The sequence below is a fragment of the Vicia villosa genome, linkage group LG4 (genome assembly GCF_029867415.1).
Source record: "Vicia villosa cultivar HV-30 ecotype Madison, WI linkage group LG4, Vvil1.0, whole genome shotgun sequence".
Classification (NCBI taxonomy): Eukaryota; Viridiplantae; Streptophyta; class Magnoliopsida; order Fabales; family Fabaceae; genus Vicia; species Vicia villosa.
In genome coordinates, this window is record NC_081183.1 from 189,056,209 (window position 1) to 189,078,223 (window position 22,015).

Here is a 22,015-nt window from a genome sequence, read left to right on the forward strand (position 1 = left end):
CATAGTAGTAAAATTGGCAAAACAAAATACGGAAGGTGCTGCTTGGAAAAATGAAAATTTTAAACCATATTCATAGGGGTGTTTGCGGACGGTTTAGTTCGGTTTTGAAAGAATTTGATATTTAAACCGATTAAAATTAGAAAATTTCTTACCTCACCCCTTGGGGTTTTTAGGCACTATGTGTGCTTCCAAAAATATCTCTCTGCTTTTAGAGATGTATCTCTGAACACACTTTTTTTTACTCAACGTCAAAATGCTTTAGAGCTACATTTACGGATTATGTCCGTATGCATATTTACGGAAGAAATCCAGAAATAGAATACCAGAAAATCAATATTGTAACGATAAAATCAACAATCATAAAATAAAATCGGCATTACATTGATGATTTCAACAAAAAATTAAATATTACATTTCAATAGTCTGGTGAACGTTTGCACATCTCTAAGTGTAATTGTTGAGTTTGAACGTCTGCCTTAGTGTTTTGCCTTCGGAGTAGGAGGCACTTGCGACATAGCAACGGATGTTGATATCATATTGAGACATTTTTGTGTTTAAGTGAAAGACAACATAAGAAGTCCCAAATTTATAAAAAAAAAAAACCTAGGTGAATATGGACCACCCATATTCTGTCACACTTCTTTCCGTATGCATATCCACGGAAAGACCCCATTTTTATTAGTTCCGAAGGTATATCTACGGAACATTCTCTGAAACTGAAAACTTAAGAACCTTTCGTAAATACAGATCCGGAACTTTGACTATTACATTTTTAAATCAGAACACAATAAACCAGAACAGAATAATATAGAAAGTGAGTATATTGCAATGTTAAAAAGTGAGTATATTGCAATGTTAAAATGTGAGTATATAACACTTCATAAATTCAAAACGAATCAAAATAAGTGTCGTCGGCTAAATCTATTGGTAGTTACCTCTTGAGTGGTTCTGCATTCGATTCCTTTTCAATGTTGTTCAATCTTTCGAATTTGTGCATCCTTTCAATAAAATGATTTGACCACGTCTCGGCATTTGAGGTTGAATGATTCGCCCATTCCATTAATGTAGGTGGTATGGGGCATCCCGATTTCAAGTAAACTTGTACAAAATGACTTGATTTTGCAAGCCATCAAATACAGATGCGGTCATTTGGATTTCTAGGTGGTGCAGTACTGCGGAGTTGAAAAAAGGTTTTCGAAAACCGTATCGCGTCAAGTCAATGCACACCCTATCATATGCACATGCAATAAGATGCCCCATTTCCGGGAACCTCATCCATTTTGACACCGGTGCGCGACCACTCAACCAAGGAACAAGAGATTCATAAACCGCTTCAAAAAAAATTTCTCTCCATACAACCGTGTGTACGATTCTTTTGAATCTTCAACTCTTGGATAAGTTGATGACGGACAAGCGCATGACTATCTTCTCATTTACCAAGTAAATCTGAAACGAACCAGTAACTGCAATTACCGTCCCCCTCTACATCGACGATCCACTCGATGTATTTATGCATAAAAATCGGCATCTCGTTGATGAATGGAATTTTTAGTGCAATCAGGGTCAGAGGCAGTTTGCTTATACGAGCTCCTTTCATGGAACTTTTTTGAGATTTAGGAGTCGGTGAGTCAGGAAAAAGTTTATCAAAGTGCTCACAATAAGAAGGATATTGTGTAGTCGAGTTGTCATTCAATGTAGGATTCATTTTTTTCGGAGAACCATTTGTCTTTACCGGTTGAGAAGGCGATTTCATGTCGATTGTTTCAGGATGTGCAATCTTCCTCGTTCTTTGATGTGGAGTTTCATATTGTCATCGACCTTTAAAAATATCTTTTGTATCGCTTCCAATTCGGTCAAAATAGAGATATTCAGTTTATCTCCTTCCATGCAACCATCATCATCAAAACTAAGTCTTTTCCAATGAGAGCAAACTTCCTCCATTCTTATAGGCTCACCTAGTTTCATCTTTTTAGCAATAACACAAGCACACAAGAGACCATAGGTTTCAAAAATAGTACAACCTCACTTTGCGTTATCGGAACTTATAATTTCAGCTTGTTTGGCCTCGTGAAAAATATAGTTCAACCTGGACCGAGACATATTACTGATCAATTAAGAATAAATAATGTTGTCCTTATATCGATGCGGTATCGCATTAATCGACGTGGTATCTCAGTTCGTAACAATCGCCTTAAGTATCTCGACTTGGTCATTCAAAAGTTACCGGCACACCCTAATGCCCATGTAAAACTGTCCTTGTTTTCACACTCAAAGAAAGCAAAACCAATGGCATATGTCTTCTCAGTAGATGTAACACCAACCATCTCAAATAATGAAAGTCTATACTTGTTGGTCTTATAGGTAGAATCGAGAATGAGCACTGCCGAGAACGTGTTAAACAACTTTATCGAATCCAGATAGTCCAAAAAATATCTTGGACCGTAACTCCATCATCGCAAGTTGTGTACAGGGACACGTAACTATTATCATCCATCAATTTCAATAGTTGTTGCATCTCACTTTTATGTACCTTAATATCCTTGTTAGTGTGGTACCGAATGTTATAGACTTTCCTTATATTTGATACATTGTCGGATTCCTTCTGTTTTAATGTGGCAAGTATATTTTTGGTTGGACAAGATTCAAGGTAATGTCACTAATACATGTCTTCTCTTCCAGTTTGAGCCGACATACACTAGGATCACCTTGTAACTTTGAGCACAAATTATGGTTATGGAAACCACAAATAACACTAAATTTCCACTTCTTAGTAGCCAACATGTAACCACGAATTTTAAAAGGATGTTGACATTTTCTACTACCTGTGTCGTCTCTTTTAAACTTCTGTAGAGGAGTTTGGTATTTCCCGCTTCTTTCGCACAACAAAGTTACAAACGCGTTTCTTTTTTCTGGACCATTATCCGATCTTCCTATAACCACACCAAAATAAAGTCTAGTTGCAATCCTACGAATCTATGTGAGCATGTTATCATGATCATCAAACTCTTGGTTGGTATTAAAGTCATCGCGACATCTATCAACTTTACGACAACTCCTTGAACATTCGAAGAAATATCGTTTGTAGAAATTAATTCTTTTGAGATATTATCGGGGTGCACCATATCTATTTGTAAACAGTAAGAAAGTTAAAAATAAGATTACAATACCACTGCAAAAAAATTGGACAGACATGTTCCGGAGATGTACTTACGGAAGTGTTCATCTTTAACACGTTCCATAAATGTACATTTGGAAGCAATGTTACTTTTTATTACAAAAGTTAGATGATTAATGTGAGTAATGTAATGGACAAGTTGAATCTTTACCTGAAATTCACTCTTCTCTTGCTTCTTTTGATTTGTTGCATTAATAAGCTGGTGTTTTTGGAGTGGAAAATGATATTAATGATGTAGGGTTTTTTAGTTTGGTGAAGGTGAGTGTTGAAGAAGAAAAACAATAATGGGGAAGTGATCATGCTGGCTTAAAATATGTTAGAAAGTTCCTGAGCTATATATACAGAAAATTTTGGCGCTAAGACGTTCCATAAATATAGCTCTGGAAGATTCACCGAACTGATTTATTATGAAGTTTTTGCAAATGTTATTCAGTTTAAAATACTTTGGTATATGTAGGTCCGGAAAAAAACTAAATTTTGCCAAAAAAAAAGAGAGGTGCTTCCTAATATGTATCTCCGGAAGTAGGGGGCATAAATCGAATTGCGCTAGGTGCCTAAGAGTATCAAGGGGTGGATTAAGAAATTGCCTAAAATTATATGGTTTGGATTGAATTTGCAATTTTTTTCAATAAAGTCCGAACCGAACCGAGAAACAACCGGTTGATTTGGATTGGATTGATCGAGTTGATAAAAAAATACAAAAATATTTGAAAAGAATAATTTATTTATGAAAATTAATTTTTCATAATAATATAAAAAATATATAGTATTAATAGTGTTTAATTATAAATGTTAGACTAGCAATTTTTTCTTATAAGATTCAAAAATATATAACATAAAGGGTTTTGAATATATAATTAGTTACTTGAGTTAGTACGATAATGAATGTGTTTCATAGCTTTATGCATACAATAACAATTTTCTAATTACATAACTTGTCCATATACGAGATTTCACTTTTTCTTGTTGAAGTTGAATGTTTGGTAGTAGTTTTTAGGCGTAATTGTAATTTTGGTTCTCCTATTATCCTTTTTTTTTTTAGTCCCCCTATTTTAAAATCCGGAATTTTAGTCCCTATATTTTAGTTTTTTGAGGATTTTGGTCCACATACAAATTCAAAGGCAATTTTAAATGAAATGATGCTCACATTAATGACGTGTCAGTGCCAATTCAGCAGTGATCTGTTCAAAAGAACTATTTTTAACTAAGATTTATGTTAAACATGTCATCAATGTGAGTTCCATTTTATTAAAAATTGCCTTCGGATTTGTAGGGGGACCAAAATCCTCTAAAAACTAAAATAGAGGGACTAAAATTCTGGATTTTAAAATAGGGAGACAAAAATTGCAATTAAGCCTAGTTTTTATGATAGCTAATTATGGTTGACTTGGGTTGGGTTTGCAGATAGAAAATTGAAAATTTGATGCCCGAGCAAGGATGGGTTATTATGTCTCCACCTCAATCTTTAGTGTCTCGCATTTTTAAAGCAAGGTACTTTCCTAAAACATTTTTCTTTAATGCTATGTTGGGGTAAAATGCTAGTTATGTGTGGAGGAGTATGTGAAAAGCTACTGAAGTTCTAACGCTTGGTTGTAGGTGGAGTATTGAGGATGATAGTAAAATCAAGGTGATGGATGAACCTTGCCTTAGAGGGAAAAGGGAAGGTTGTTTGAGTGGGCCTCAAAAGCAAGTTGCGTATGATATTACTGTTAGAAACCTTAAGATTAATAATGTTAAACAATGGGATTTAAGAGTTTTAATGGATATGTTTGATTATGCAATAGTGGAGGATATTCTTCAAGTGCCAATAGTGGTGGAGGTTAAGAAGGATATATTGATGTGGAAGGAGGAACAAAATGGTAGCTACAATGTACAATCAGGGTGTGAAGGAATTCTAAGAAGATCCCTTCTAATCTAAATACCAATGAAAATTGGAACAATATCTGGAATATTAAAGCACCTGCTAGAGTGAAACATCTTTTGTGGAGACTCTGTCAGGATTATTTGCCTACCCGTATGCGGCTTAAGCAACATCATGTCCAGTGCACGGGAGCTTGTTCATTTTGCAGTAATAACGATGAGGGTGACTAGCATGTTTTCTATGGGGCCCGAATACATACACTTGTTGAATTTCTACAGGTTTGGGAAATATTATTGATCATAGAACTCATTCTTTTCATGATGTAAAACCACTTATTCTTGATATTTGCAGTAAGGAAGATATAAATATTGCGGGTAAAGTTGCAGTAGCGATTGGGGCTATGTGGAAAAATATGAATGATGAGCATGAAGATGGGTCCAAAGTTGGTTGGCTTGCATATCATAAATGGAGCGAATAGTTTTCAGCGCAATAAGTTCCTGATAATAATAATGGACATCAACAAATTCTTCATTGGAATCCTTCTCCTAATGGATGGATTAAGTGCAACTTGGAGGCGGGTTTTAATAATAATATAGGTACGACAAATAGAGGTTGGTGTCTTATAGATGAATCTTTCGGTTCTTGAAGCGGAAGCTTTAGCCCTCAAGGAAGCTATTCAAAGTGTTACTTCTTCAAATCTTGATCGGAATATATTTGAAAGTGACTCTCTTAGAGTGATTCAAGCTTTTCAACCAGTTACGGTAGGAATCTCTTAATTTTATTCTATAATTAGAGACATCAAGTTGTTACTAAATAATTTTTTCAACTTTGTGGTTAAATTTGTTAAACGTCAAGTGAATATGATTGAACACTTGTTAGCGAAGGCGACCAATTCTTGGGCTAGACATAGTGTTATTCATGTAATTTCTCCTTGTATTGAACTTTTGATTATGAACAAGAAATCGTAGTTTTGCTTTGTTAAAAAAAAACTCTAATGCCTAGTTTCTCTTAACAAATAATTATCTCAACAAATGGACAATACTCTTAACAACCTATTGTTATCTCAACAACCTATAATTATCTCAACACATAATTATTTGAACAACTCATAATTATCTCAACAATATCAGTCGTATTCAACATTTTTATCACAGATGAATCCACAAACTTACACTAAAATTTTATTAAGTTCAACTTACAACCTTTTTAATTAGGAGAAAACTTACCTACAATTTCTTAGGTGTGGTTTATGATACTCCCTCCGGTCATTTTTATAAGAGACACCTATCATTTCTAGATTCGTCGAATAATTAATGTATTTGGTCTATAATACTAACTAGGTACATTAGGTATTTCTTCTTTAAAGCCTGGACTGGAGCTGGTGTATTACTTTATTATATCGTAAGTAAGGAAGTTGAGATTGTCAGTTTCATTTCATGAACCAACTACCCTTTATCTTCTTCTTCCGTACCTTCTTCTTAGTCTACCTACTCTAGAACCAGGGTAATTATTTAATAAATCTAGAAAAGTGAAGTGTCTCTTATAAAAAGGATTAGAGATAATATTTGTCAATGAAAATATGACAATTGTACTTTAACATCATTTAAGAAATAAAAATAGGAGAAAATTACATGAAGTGAAATTATAAACTTGTTATATTTTTATCGAAAAATAATATAAATCACACATAAAAAATTATATTTAAATATTCTTCTTTTAATTATATTTTACTACAAGAGAATATCCCTCTCTTTATTAATAAGTGTAACAAATTAATTTAAACGACAATTATACATACACAATTTTTTGGTATGTATTTCTCTTTCTCATAGCTGAAAAAAGTTTTTAAGTAAATTTTTTTTAAAAAGAAAAGGAATGAGAGGAAGAGTTATTTTTAAGTCTCTTGTGTATTTTGAATTAGGGGTGCTCAAAACCAAACCAACCCAATAGAAAACCGCAAACTAAATCAAACCAAACCGAAATCGCAAAAAACTGCATTTGGTTCGGATTAGTTTTGGATCATTTTTTAACAAAACCGCATGGTTCGGTTCGGTTCGCGGTTTGTATTTTGTAAACCGAATCAAACCGCATTATGTTACAACCTAAAATTTACTTAACTCACATCCAACCCAAACTTAAACCTATTATACATTAGCCTTATCATTACGAACAATTTTCTCATTCTTACACATATAATTTCAGTCCTGATCTTCTCAAATCTCTAATAACATTATCGCACCTTCTTTGCCACATACATCTTCTCTCTTCTTCTATAGTCTCTGTACTCTCTTATATTCTTTCTTTTTCAACTTCTCATTTTTATGTAAATGTTCTGTATTTCAGTTTCATTTTTATCGCACATCTTCTTATATAATCTCTCAACACTTTTTTTTTTTCACCTTCACTAATCTTTCGTCTCTTCAATTTTTTGTTTCATTATAATAATTTTTATATTATTTTATGCTATTATTTTATGTTTAATATTCCACTTTTGTCTAATTTAATTTTTACATATTAAATGGAAATTGTTGTCAAAATATGACGGGTTTTGTTGTTATTTGATAGTGTATGAATGTCTAAATACAAAATTATATTGTCATCTATATGTGTATGTATGGCTCAATAAAATATTTGTAAAAAACCGAACCAACCGGGCCGAACCAAACCGCATTAGTTTGGTTTGGTTTGGTTCGGATTTTTTTTAAAAGTCAACCGAACCAAACCAAACCGCACTATTTTTTCTCTTGCGGTTCGGATGATTTTTTTCGTCAAAACCGCCCAAACCGCACCGCGAGCACCCCTATTTTGAATCATGCTCGAAGAAAAAAAAACATGATTTCCACACAAGTATAATTTTTTTAAAAAGTTTAAGAGGGGGACCATAATTCCTTCTAGCTCCGTCCCTATTTGAGAGTAAATGCTTTTTATGATGAATTAACAACTGTCTAGAATTGTGTAGAATGAGTGTGAGGTCTAAACAAATTCGAAAAGGCCAATTGGTCTAATTCTCAAACAGTCAATCACATCAAACACCCAAAACATTGTGTTAGAACCACAAAATTTGAATTCTGATAATCCATTTCTCTTAAATGGTTGTATTCGAATAATTTTTGTGTTTGATCAAATTTATTTAGAATTTGTTCTAATTTTAAACAGATTTAAGTAAATGACAGCAAAATTACTTCTTTTAAATTATTCTTTCTAGTTTATTTATAAAAGAAAGTTGATTTTTGTCTTTTGGAGATTTATTTCAGATATATTAATGATTTAATAAATTTAAAAAATAAAATTTCTCTAATAAATAACATCGGAGACATTAATAAGAATAAAATAAATTAAGAAAAATGTTTAGAGCTACCACAAATTTTTGTGTAAAATTCGTTCCCAACCAACAACATGTCGGCACAAGAATTTCAACTCACTCCGTAAGAAAGAAGCTAATACCCCATTATTATTGGACCCATTATTAGCCACTTGGCAGCATCATGGAACGTGATACCGTAGCATGCGTCATGCACCGCGTTGCATCCTATCTGAAAATCCTTTCGTGGCCAGTTAGAGCGGTTACGCATTCACACTTCTGGTTGGCGTCTTGTTGTCCGCCACGTGGATCATCCGTTCCTCCCGCTATTTTTTTCTCACTTTCAATTCAATCAACTTTTATTATAGTCTTTTAATTATTCATATGCTTAAACTCAATTATTATTATGATTAATAATTATATTATTCTATAAAGTGGCTTTTTCTGTGGTTTAATCATTATTCTGACTCCTAATTTTTCCTCTCTGATTTCATTTTTATTCTCTATTTCATTTTTATTCACAATTTCGGTGGCGTGATAAGAGAAATAAATAGTGGTGAGGAAAAATCGAAAGAAAAGCCAAAACTTAGGGATTTCGATTTTGGTTTTGTTGCATTTGAATTTTGAATCAAATTATCTTCACAAACAAACGCTCACGTTGTTGTGAAGTAGAAGCAAAACGCGAGGCTCTGAATTTTGAATTAACTTTTAAGCCTCACTTTCTACGTTTGCTTTTTCGTTCAGCATTTTCTTATTCGCTTCTTCAACTACTGTTTTGGTTCTGAATTTCGTCGACGATTTGTTCATTCATCGTTTTGCTGGTACATTTCACTTTCTGATTCTCGTTCTCTTCTCTTTGCTTGATTTTGATTGTTTCTTTGTTGATTAATTTCTGTTATGATTTTTTTGATTTTGCTCGTTTTGTATGAGTTTGTTGTGAATCTGTTTCGATTATGTGTTTGATTATTTTCTTGTTTAGAGAGGTAAGTATAAGTATATTATTCCAATTTGAATCGATTTTAGTGGTGAATGCAGTGATAATGATTTACTGTACTGTTTTTTGATTAAGTAGGGTTTTGAAATTTCAATTGTGTTTTTTTTTACTAACATGATTGAATATTTTGAGCATGTTTGAATCAAGAGTCTTGTGAATTGATCTGATTTATTATTTTAATTTTTAGAATTGTCTTTTTCCTCTTTTTTTTATTATGTGTCATGCACTTTCTAGGAAGGAAGATGAAGAAAATTGCTCACTTAAAATCAATTTAGTTGATCTTTAATGCGTTTTGAACTTTGTAGCATTGACACCTCTGAAAAAATGTGTATCTGTGACAGTGTCAGTGTCCGAATCCCACACCAGCACTTATGATTGCGTTTATTTTATTCATTTTTTCCAAATTATTACCAGTGTAGTGGCGGTGTCGTGTTTCTGATGTCCGTGCTTCATAGATTATGGAATTTAATTTGTGAATCAAATCAAAATGTTTCAAATAAGCACTTAACATGAAAAATGAATTTAAAATAAGTTAAATATGATTTCCAATTTTCAGTGACTCCAAAGGCAATGTTAAGTGGGCAATTGGTTGGTATCTGTTGTTAAACAGGGCTGTGGAATTTATGTAAATGATGTCATGTGGCTTTTCATGCTTGTAAATGGTTCTTGCTTAGAGTTCTTTTAAGCTTCATTTCTTTATCTCAGCATGTGTCTGTCAGTTTTAATATTGAATTTAATTATATTCATAATTCATTTTTCACTTCAGTCCTTTACATCTTTGTTCTCTTGTCTGTTGTTTCATGGTGGAAAATATCTCTAGTTACAGTTAGACCTCTTTTTGCACCGTAACCAAAGGAAAAATCAATTTTTTGATAGTGCATTCATGTACTTGTGTCTAAAGAAACAATTTTTCTATGGGGATGTTGATTTGATTTTAACTCTTGCAGGTGATGGACATGATTTGGATTTCTAATGTCTCTCTTCATGGGTAATGATATTTGTCAAGTTTCACAGTGCAGAGAGCAAGGATGGACATTGTTGCTCTTTTAACTTCAGCTGGAATTAATATTGCTGTGTGTGCAGTGCTCTTTTCACTTTATTCTGTACTAAGAAAACAGCCCAGCAATGTTAATGTGTACTTTGGACGGAGAGTAGAATCTCATCGTTCACGACACCCTGATTTCTGGCTGGAAAGATTTGTTCCCTCTCCTGGCTGGATATTAAAAGCATGGGGAGTATCCGAGAATGAGATATTAGATATTGGTGGCTTGGATGCCGTAGTTTTTGTAAGGATACTTGTGTTCAGGTAATTTAATCATTCTAAAATTTGAGTAGTTTAAGCTCCGTGCCTTGTGTTATCTTGATGGACATTGTACTAGTGAATTTGGACTGCTTTGTTATCTGAATCATATTTTAACCTGAAATCTACCAAATCTACCAAGTGAGGATTTCTAATATTTAGATAAGTGGAAATGAACATGCTTTTAAGCTCACTCTAATGATTTTTTTAAGTATACTCTCTAGATGCATTAGATCTCGCTAAGAATTCATGTCAGAAATATAGTTGATAGCACACACGCATCATGTACCATAAAGTTTTATTGGTCAATGTTAATTAACATGTGAACTGCTGCACAACAATTTTATCACTTTGTAAGTAATTTTACTTTGTTTCATCAATAATAATTTCTTATGAAAGTATTATCGGTTGTGCATATTTTGTTGTTGGATGGTACAAGTATTAAAGGTCTAATGCAATGTAATAAAAATTTATATTTTTATCTCATGATAAGTAAATGTATTTCTAACTGTCTATCATCACCAATAGTGATGATTTTTTGCCCGAATAAGATTAATTTTACATTCCTTAACCATTTATACATCCATAATCGTTATTAATTAAGATTTGTGCTCACAGAGAAAGTAGCAACATTAAAATCTATGCTTTACCTCATGATTTTTGGCAAATGCGTTCCTAAATATCTATCACTAATAACAATGTTTTTCTGCGTGATAAGAATGCTTTTGCATTACTTAACCATTATATATCCCTAACCATTACCAAGATTTTCGCTCCTAGACAAAGTAGCAACATTAAGTAGCGATGCTAAGTTTGAGTTTTCATTGTACTCCGTATGGAATTTATGCACTTTTTACTTGAGTACACTGACACCATATCATTATACTCAATCTTTGTTACTTGCCTTTGTTTTTAAGTGTTTGGTTTTCACACCATTTTATGTTATTTCAAATCTAAATAAAGGGCTAAATAAGTTTTTTTTTTTTAATTCAGTTGTTCATCTTGATGCTATACTAACTATAAATGTTGCTATTGACTTCTACAGTATTCGAGTTTTTTCCATTGCTGCTGTCATCTGCACTGTTCTAGTGCTTCCTGTGAATTACTATGGTAGAGAAAGAAATCATAAGAATATACCTTTGGAGTCATTGGAAGTTTTTACCATTGAAAATGTCAAAACAGGTTCAAGATTGTAAGTGTTATATCTTATTTTTCAATGTTAGTTGTAATTATGCGTTGGAAACTCAGAAATCAATCATAAAAAACCTGTAATTTCAACTATCCCACATTTAAGGCCCAAGCCGGTGGCTGGATTACTCCAAATTTATGTTTTGCTTTCATTCTCTAGGTTTCCTTACAACATAACCACCTTTTTAGAAATTATTTTCTATCTTACCTCCACATTTTACATGATTTTTTTTTTTTGAAATCAACCTTTTGCATGACTATCAACCCTTATACCCCCTCCCTCTACACATAAATATAACTCTTGTTGTAGTAAACATTATAAACGTATGGTGAATGACTGACTCAGTTGAACAAGAGGTCGGTCTCCCCATCCCCTAACTTGAATCTCTATCATTATATAATATTAATTTAATCAGAATATCAGTAGTTTGTACAAGCTGAGAAAGGAATACTCCCTCCGGTCACTATTATAAGCAAAATTTCATTTTTCAGGTTCATTGCATAACCGATGCAGTGACAGAGGGAGTATAATAAAAAGGTTAATCAAAGATTCATATGTAGGAATGAACAATGCTCCCAAAAAAATGTAGCTTTGATATATTCTCTAATGGTTTCATTTTTTCTCATTGACTTTTCCTTGTAGCTGAGTGAATTTACTCGAGTTTCCTTTATTTGGAGTTTTTTATGCAATTTTTTCTCTCCAAAATTTTGAAGAGTGAATTATAAAGAAGAAAATGTGAAATTAGAGTTGCATACGCTTGAGTCATTCTACTTAATTTAGTTTTGATCTGTTTCTAAAAGATTAGAAGTTGATAAAGTAATAATTCATGATTTTATTAAGGAATAAATGTACAAACTCTGAATTGATTCCTTATTTGTGCTTTTTCTTCTTTTGTATGTCAGGCTTTGGGCTCATTGTCTTGCATTATACATCATTACACTTGCAGCTTGCACTCTTCTTTACTTTGTAAGGAGCTTTCTCTGCATGTTTTAGCATAATGACCAACACTTTTTGTTTTCTTTTCCAATTCTTGAATATGACTAACCAGTTGGTGTTTTTGTTTAGGAATACAAGAGTATTACTAAGTTGAAGCTACTTCATATTATTGGATCTCCTCCAAGACCAAGTCATTTTACTATTATTGTCCGATCAATTCCTTGGTCTGCAGAGGAATCATACTGTGACACAGTGAACAAGTTCTTCTCATATTACCATGCATCAACATATTTGTCTCACCAAATAATTTATAAGTCTGGCAAAGTCCAGAAATTGAAGGTGTGCTTCTTACCTTTTTAAACTTGTTTTGCTATTTTCAGTTCATCATCATACTGTTTTTTATTTTTGTCAAAGTAACATGGTTTTAAATAGAAATAGAAGAGAAATATTAAGGACTTAGAATATGACATTGATGTAATATGATTTAGATAGTCAAATGAAATAACATGGATCATAGAATCCTAAAAAATTAAAAAAAATAAAATAAAATAGTGTATGTGTGTATGTGTCTGTACTAATCCATATAAATGTTTTTTTTTTTTTTTGCGTAAATTCGGATATCCTTCTTGTGCTGTTGTTGAGACTGATCCCTCGGACCAGGTAGGACCACAATGGACGACAAAGCTCTTTCTCAAGAGTTTTAACGCTGCTACATTTCCATATAAATGTGTATAAAATAGCATCAATAAGAAAAAGACCATTTATATCAATACTATAAACCGTTTAAAAAGACAATCAGTACTAGAAACACTTAATTAAACTTATATTCAAGACATTGGTTTCTAAATCTGTTCTTAATTTTACTTTTTAAACTTACATGCAATGAGAATATGTTCTATTCAAGCCATCTCAACCCCTCTACCCAGGTTCCGGCTTTGGTTATGATACTTGAACTTTGAGTATATATTTTCTCTCAATTTTTAATGATATTTGAAGTATTTTTTATTTTTCATTAATATAAACCAGTATTTCTCTTGTTAAGAGAACGGTGTTTTGTATTTATTTATTTTATTTAAATCTTCTCTCCCCAGGACGAGGCTGAACATTTCTGCAAGGTAGTTAAGGACGCTTCATCGGAAAAGACTTGTAAAGCAACTTTTGTGCCATGTTGCTGTTTGACTTCCACAGATTCTTTTAAGATGGATTCTAATGAGATGGGTAGTGTTCAAGGGGGAACATGCTACACTGACATAGATACAAAGAAAAAGGTATTTGTTCTACCTGAATTGGTTTATAATTTATTTATACAATTGCAACAAATGTGAATTTCCCTTTTCATATTTTGACATTGCACTACTTTATTTAGAACTTCAATATGTGATAAAGATCAGTTGATATTGTTGTATTGTATGAGAAGAAAACAACAAGGTATATTCAAAAAATTAAATTTCTAAATTAAGTAGTTACCGTGACTTTTTTTTTGGACAATGTGAGTGAATTACTGTGGCTTTTAATGTATGATTTTTTGTTCATTTACTTGAATATATCACTTACTGCATTGTTGGATCTGTACTCAATGTTAACTAAAAAAAATTCTGTAATTAATTCCACATAGAAATTTGTTGAAACTGCAAATGTAATGTATGACTGTCCCATTAATTAATGTAAATGCTGAAAAACAAGTTTCTAATGTAGAAGATGGACGAACAAATAATCATTGTTGGAGCTGCATTATTTTGGGTTTGTTAAGATTTGAAAATCATTCTTGGACCTGCACCTAATAATTGTTCATGCTTTGCTAATGAATTCCTTGATTTAATGGTATCAGTGCTTCTTTGACTCATTAGGGTAGAGTAAATCCCTATAAATGAATTGACAAAAAGCTAATATAAGCTTGTGAATTATCTATCTCTGATGCAGGAACTCCCAGCTGCTTTTGTGTTCTTTAAAAGTCGGTATGCTGCTCTTATGGCTTCACAGACTCTGCAAACATCAAATCCTATGTTATGGGTGACAGACTTGGCTCCTGAACCAAATGATGTTCACTGGTCTAATATTCGTGTACAATATAGGCAAATTTGGATCCGTAGAATGGCTACATTTGCGGCTTCGATTGCATTCATGCTTGTGTTCCTCATCCCTGTTACACTAGTACAAGGATTGACTCAACTAGACAAGCTTCAGAAAATGTTCCCTTTTCTGGCAGGGGTACTTAAAGAGTAAGACATTTCTGCAGAAATAATGTTTTTAAGATTCCATTAAGATAGAATAAAGGAAGAAACATATTCATCTATATCAGGGGAGGAAATTATAATTTTCAAATTTAGATTAGAGGGTGGTGTAATTTAAGCATTTCTCGAAGGATAAAAGTGTAATTCACCTCAGACATGGAACATGGAGTTTTAGATACGTATTTTTAAGTTATGAATTGCTATAAAGGTACGCTGTAAATTGATTCTTTCACTCGTTTTTTTGCAGGCCATATGTGATTCAGCTGGTGACGGGTTACCTACCAAGTGTGATATTGGTTTTATTTTTGTGCGCAGTTCCACCTATGATGATTTTTTTTTCAACAGTTGAGGGTCCTATTTCCCGCAGTAGAAGGAAGAAAAGTGCATGTTGGAAAGTTTTGTACTTCTCAATCTGGAATGTGTTTTTCGTTAATGTTTTCACTGGTTCTGTTATCAGTCAACTTTCAGTCTTTTCTAGCATAAAAGACTTGCCTGGACAACTTGCCAAAGCTGTGCCATCTCAGGTGATTTATCGAGACCCTCTAGGTCACTGTGTACTTTAAATCACAACCTTTTTTTCGACCTATTTTGTTATGTTTTAGAGTATTATTTTCTTCTCGAAATGATTTTGTATGTTTGAATGTATTAGAGATATAAGGAAAGCCCTTCCGTGATTCGTAATTCACTAGGCTTTTTCATGGTATGCAGGCTACCTTCTTCACAACTTATATTTTATCATCTGGTTGGGCAAGTTTGGGATTTGAACTTCTGCAAATTTGTCCTCTTTTATATAATCTATTCCAGAGATTCCTACTCAGAGTTAAGGATGATACACTTATTGGCATAACTTTTCCATACCATACAGAAGTTCCAAGGGTATTACTATTTGGATTTCTTGGGTTTACCTGTTCTATTCTGGCACCTCTAATGCTTCCCTTCTTATTGATCTACTTTTTCCTTGCTTACCTAGTTTACCGAAATCAGGTTAGTCTTTTTATCACATGTTTGTCTTCTCCTTCGTTATGGAATGCATTTTCTTAATTTTCCATTATGATTAAATACTTCCTAATTGTAGTTATATTAACCTTTTTCAGATTTTGAATGTGTATATTACAAAATACGATAGTGGGGGACAATACTGGCCTATCGCTCACAACACAACAGTCTTTTCGTTGTTAGTTGCTCAATTTATTGCACTTGGGGTGTTCGGAATAAAACGCTCGACAGTTGCATCTGGATTTACCATTCCCTTGATCATTATCACCCTTCTTTTTCATCAGTATTGTAGGCATCGATTTCTCCCAGTATTTAAAAGCTATTCAACACAGGTAAATCTCTCTTTTTCGCCGCACCTTCTCCATTACCAAGTCTTTCCTTCCCCCGCTTTAAACTAAACTTAGTTTGTTTTAGATTCTTGTTGATATGGATAGGAAAGATGAAGATAGTGGCAACATGGAAGGGATTTATGAACAATTGCGTTCCGCATACATCCAACCCACTTTAGTGTCGCAAGCCCCAAGCCCATCCGAATCCACCAGCCCACAAGACGACAAGCAGTCATCTGAGATTTCAGTAGATATCGAGAAAGGTTTGTTTGCTTTAATATAATGAATGGTAAACGTTTCAATTTTCAGGCGATATTTATAACTCGGCTATGTTTGCTTTTCATTTTTCAGGCAAAGCAGTTGATCAACAACATAGACCAGAACCTGTCCATCGCACATTGAGTTCGAGCTCAGATAAATCAGTACTTAGTGGAGATCAAACGAGTGATCCGGCTTGTACATTGAATAAGAATATTCTTAATGCGCCCCATCCATCACTTGAACATTTAATTAATGATGGATTATGATGGTCTCTTGATTCATTTTGTCCATCAAATATTTTTAAATGTAAATTGTAGATAGATTTTTCCGAAAAAAAAAGATCTCCATTTAGATACAAATAGACACATATAATTGAAGTAATTAAAATTTTCCCATACTAAAAATGTTGTGCAATTGCAACAATATTTAAAATTGAGAGATGAAGTGACTTCAATTTCTCCATCCATTTCTTTGACTCATGTAGCTGATCATATTGATAAGAATTGGTTGTTGTTGAATAAAGAATGTTTGGATTTTTTACAATATCATAATGTTTGTATCACTTGAACTATAGTAATGGAGACAGCAAATGCAGGGACCTCCACTTAAAAGTTAAATTTTTGGAATCTCAAAAGAGTTCAGGTAGGTGTTACATTTGTTTGTAACTTGAAACTAGTTTGTATGTTTATCAAAAGACACGTGTATTGATGCATAAGAAAAAAATGTTTACTGGTGTATTGTGGTTTGATTAGTTGTTGACTACTACAACTTTGCATTTTTAATGAAATTGTTCATAAAACTTGCAAACGGCTAGGAAATATTTTTAAATAAATTAAAGGCACAAACCAAAACGTCATTTTCTAGATGTTTAAATGGCAATACATACTAACAAACAACATAAGTGGGTTCTCATTTATGATGGCATGAATGATTCGCAAAATTTGCTCTATTGACTGTGTTTCATTCACTTGAATAAGCAAGGTAGGAATAAATTCACAACTAGTTCATATGAACAAGATGATTGAAGAAGGTTACTTGCTTTTATACGAATCACACCGGCTACATTTTTGAAGAAAAGTGAAGTTTATGTCAGCACGGCTCAACAAAATTTAGAACTTAACTTTCCATCTTTCCGTTTATGCCTCCAAACTATAAGCATTCTTCATTTCTCGTTTGTTTTTTGCATCTTCCATAAAATTTCTCCAATAAATTTTCGATTTATGCCTCCAAACTAGAAGGGTTCCTCATTTCTCGTAAGTTTTTTGCATCTTCCATAAAATTTCTCCAATACCACAGTAGCTGCATCAGTCCACCATTTGCAACATGCAATAGAAACACGCCTGATTGTATTGAGAACCATGTCGACGTAAACTTGACCAACACAAAAAGACCACACAAGCCCAACCGACGCCATTTCAAATCAATCTCCTATCAAATGGAAGCCCAAACAAGATCATTAATAGAGTGTAAGAAACAAAGGAACCACGGAATAATAACATACACAGAAAATATACCTCAAATTGATGAAACAATTCCAGAAATATCTCCTTCAAGAAATCAGCCATAAGGCAGCCAACAAAGAGACCAACGGGAATTATTAGTTCCCGATTTATAGAGAATGTGTATACAACATCTGATAAGGAGCTAACGATGAAATACGCAACAAGTGACCACTTTAACGCCTCTTGCACGAGAAAAGGTAGTCTGCCTAGAAGTGTATGTTGAGCTTTTCTCCAAGGAAATTCTTGAACCGGACTTGGCATTACTTCTTTTAATTTCTTCTTCATGATCCCGATCTGCATCTTGACCTCATTAGTCTCGTTATTGTCCGCCACGGATGCTTTAATTGAAGTGGTGCGAGTATATAATGTTTGATGACGAAGGTAAGTTTTTGAACTTCTACAGAAATGACTGGGTTGGCATCGAAACCGATGAACCTGGACAAAAGAATGAAATGAGATTGCTCTGATTGAAGCAAACATTTGGAGTGCTCTGATTCCAACAAGAACTTGCACACTTTTTTAATCAATGCCTCTCTCTTCAAATCTATGTTCTTATATTATTTTTTTGATTAATTTTGCTAACCAGTCCTTAAAAAAACACTATACATTTTCATTCCTATCTAATCACAGTAAACCTTGGCACCCATAATGTCCATTCCAGGTGAATATGTTCTTCACTACATAACCAACTAACACAGATAGAAACCTTGGCACCCACCTCACCATCTTTACAATCAATTTATTAAAACACGCAGCAAACCATATTATCACACTTACTAATACATGCAGCAGTAAGCGTGAAGGAGGTAATCCTTGTATCTTTGGCTGTCAAGTCATTATCATTGTGGGATGTTATGAGTGGTAAAAGGATAGTTAGAATAGTTATGCAACTAACTTCTCTACAAGCTTGTCTTCATCCAAATTCCTCAAAACCATCTCAATGTTCTGTTTGCAACTAACGTCTCTACAAGCTCGTCTTCATCCAAGTTTCTCAAAACCATCTCAATATTCTGTTAGAGTTACCTCTTCACACCTACTGCTGCATGTTTTAGTAAGCATGTCAACCTGATTTATGTATGAAACTCAACAAGGAAAACTCTTGTAAAGATGGCGGTGGTGCTGTAGTGAAGAACAATGAATTCAGCAGGAATGGACAATATCCTCTAACGAATTTAAAAATGTAAATGAGAGAGCATAACCTTGTAAAAGGAGACTATATGTAAATGAGAGAGCATATTGATGAGAGCATAACCCAAATTTCCATTATTCTGCAACCAAAAAACATACATTAGGAGGTCCTGTTAAGTCAGCTCAGTTAGTAGCTATGCAGAGACATAGAGCTGGTTTCCAACCCGCAACATTCCACATAAAAAAACATACTTTAATTTGAAAAGCATACTTTATAGTCAATTGGCAGGTAAAGGAAATCATAAGTCCCATGGTAATTCTCCTCAATTTCATAAAGCAGCATCTTTGAAATGTACTTTCAAACAAATAGAAACACAAGGATGTTAAGTTGATTTTATCATAAACAAAATGATCAAATTGCTTTGAAATGTACTTTCAAACAAATAGAAACACAAGGATGTTAAGTTGATTTTATCATAAACAAAATGATCAAATTGCTGAGTAATTATTCTTACTTGTTAGGAATATTTTTAATGATTAAAGTAGTTCTTCTATCTTCGGCACGAACAATCGTGTCGAGATCAATCTGGCAATGACAATGCAACTTCTTAGTTTGAATTTGCAAGGGATACAACACTGGTGGAGTGATGAGAAAAGGTCCAAAAGGAGCAGAATACATGTATGGGATTAGACGCTTCTCTGATAAAGAATGTGATAGAGATGCGTTTGCATGGTTGTTGTGTGGTATAGAAGGTGCAGGTTGTTTGTCTTTTTGATTGTTTTTGTTAACAGCATTATCAGATAGTTCTGTAGATGGAGTTTTGATGTTGTGGAATGGAAGGAGTAATTCTAAGTGAAGATTCGCTTCTGCTTGATGTTCTTCGCTCATCTTCTCCAACAACCTAACTAGGGTTTCTATTGTTTCTATGGTTACTTAGGTTAGGACTCAGTGATATTTGATGATAGCAACCGTTATTATTTATAGTTACTTCAAGTTGTTGGAATATAAACCAATTTTTTTTAAAAAAAATACTTCCGAATTTATATCTACAGAAACAAAGAGTATAATTTGAATTCCGTGTATTGAGAAATCCTCGAATATAATAGCATTTATTTGGTAAAAAAAAAAAAATGTGTTTATTTAGAAATCTCTACTCATTCCAACAACTTGAAGTAACTATAAATAATAACGGTTGCTATCATCAAATATCACGAGTCCTAACCTAAGTAACCATAGAAACAATAGAAACCCTAGTTAGGTTGTTGGAGAAGATGAGCGAAGAACATCAAGCCGAAGCGAATCTTCACTTAGAATTACTCCTTTCATTCCACAACATCAAAACTCCATCTACAGAACTATCTGATAATGTTGTTAACAAAAACAATCAAAAAGACAAACAACCTCACCTTCTATACCACACAACAACCATGCAAACGCATCTCCATCACATTCTTTATCAGAGAAGCGTCTAATCCCATACATGTATTCTGCTCCTTTTGGACCTTTTCTCATCACTCCTCCAGTGTCAGTGTTGCATCCCTTGCAAATTCAGACTAATAAGTTGCATTGTCATTGCCAGATTGATCTCGACACGATTGTTCGTGCCGAAGATAGAAGGACTACTTTAATCATTAAAAATATTCCTAACAAGTAAGAATAATTACTCAGCAATTTGATCATTTTGTTTATGATAAAATCAACTTAACATCCTTGTGTTTCTATTTGTTTGAAGTATATTTCAAAGATGCTGCTTTATGAAATTGAGGAGAATCACCATGGGACTTATGATTTCCTTTACCTGCCAATTGACTATAAAGTATGCTTTTCAAATTAAAGTATGTTTTTTTTATGTGGAATGTTGCGGGTTGGAAACCAGCTCTACGTCTCTGCATAGCTACTAACTGAACAGGACCTCCTAATGTATGTTTTTTGGTTGCAGAATAATGGAAATTTGGGTTATGCTCTCATCAATATGCTCTCTCATTTACCTATGCAAGTTTCCCCCTTGAAAGAAAAGATTAGAGCACATGATTACAAAAGAAAACAAAGAAAAAAAATGAATTCTAACCCATCAAGGTAGCAACACAATCTAATATATAGTTTAGGGTTTAGATAGAGAATTGAAAGATACACATTCCGTGAGCAAAGCATAGACAGTGTTTTGATTTTTAAAACAAGGCATAGAGAAGAACAAACATACCTGAAATTTGAGAGTTGTCGAAGGAATGGTCGGAGAAGAAAGAGTAGACATAGTTTCTTCAGCGGCTGGCGCTGCAATACATCAATTTACCTTCTCTTTTTATTCCGTCAATTAGTATGGGAAGGGTTTTAGTAGATAAGATATGGGCATGAGTCATGACTCAATTTAATTGACTGATTTATCGTGTCACCCCCTATATTTTCATAAAAGTAAACTTTTGATAAATAAGGTAAAAACTTATAGATTGTTTGAAAATTTTGTAAAAGATTGTTTGAAAATTTTGATAAAACTCAGATTTTTGAAAAATCTGCTAAACTATCAATTCTTTTAAAAAATCTGGCAGTGTTATTTGAAAAATCGGTAAAAAAAACTCATAGTCTTTTTGAAAAATTGGGTAGTGTTATTCAAAAAATCCAGTAAAAACTCATGAGATTCTCCAAAATTTTGATTGAAACTCATAGATTCACATGTATTGATCAAAAAGTACAGGTGTGTGTTTTCCTACAAGGGCAAAGAGACTTAAGTAGGTGTATAACACGTTTTGGTGGTGAGGGCTTGCTTTCTGCACCGAGAAGCCCTGTACAGTGTTTTTGGGTCATTTAGGGGACCAG

General features: G+C 33.4%; 2 protein-coding genes across 4 annotated transcripts; one reads left to right on the top strand and one right to left on the bottom strand.

Moving 5' to 3' along the window:
• Positions 1–8,492: 8,492 nt before the first annotated feature.
• On the top strand, positions 8,493–16,854 carry LOC131596451 (CSC1-like protein RXW8). Of its 2 annotated transcripts, none has more exons than XM_058869099.1 (12): positions 8,493–9,158; positions 10,279–10,637; positions 11,677–11,823; positions 12,723–12,786; positions 12,886–13,095; positions 13,848–14,024; positions 14,677–14,975; positions 15,235–15,511; positions 15,696–15,971; positions 16,082–16,315; positions 16,398–16,575; positions 16,664–16,854. In XM_058869099.1, the coding sequence occupies exons 2-12, from the start codon at positions 10,360–10,362 to the stop codon at positions 16,837–16,839; spliced, it is 2,316 nt and encodes a 771-aa protein (XP_058725082.1). In that variant the 5' UTR covers positions 8,493–9,158; positions 10,279–10,359; the 3' UTR covers positions 16,840–16,854. The 2 variants fall into 2 exon arrangements, with proteins under 2 accessions (XP_058725082.1, XP_058725083.1); XM_058869100.1 differs by lacking the exon at positions 8,493–9,158 and adding an exon at positions 9,263–10,156.
• Positions 16,855–17,405: 551 nt separating this feature from the next.
• On the bottom strand, positions 17,406–21,574 carry LOC131596452 (uncharacterized). Of its 2 annotated transcripts, XM_058869101.1 has the most exons (4): positions 21,405–21,574; positions 19,275–19,343; positions 18,088–18,510; positions 17,406–18,001 (listed from the first exon to the last, which is right to left on the bottom strand). In XM_058869101.1, exons 1-4 carry the CDS (start codon positions 21,453–21,455, stop codon positions 17,792–17,794), a joined length of 753 nt encoding a protein of 250 aa, XP_058725084.1. In that variant the 5' UTR covers positions 21,456–21,574; the 3' UTR covers positions 17,406–17,791. The 2 variants fall into 2 exon arrangements, with proteins under 2 accessions (XP_058725084.1, XP_058725085.1); XM_058869102.1 differs by lacking the exon at positions 19,275–19,343 and having other exon boundaries at positions 21,405–21,567.
• Between the last annotated feature and the right edge of the window lie 441 nt (positions 21,575–22,015).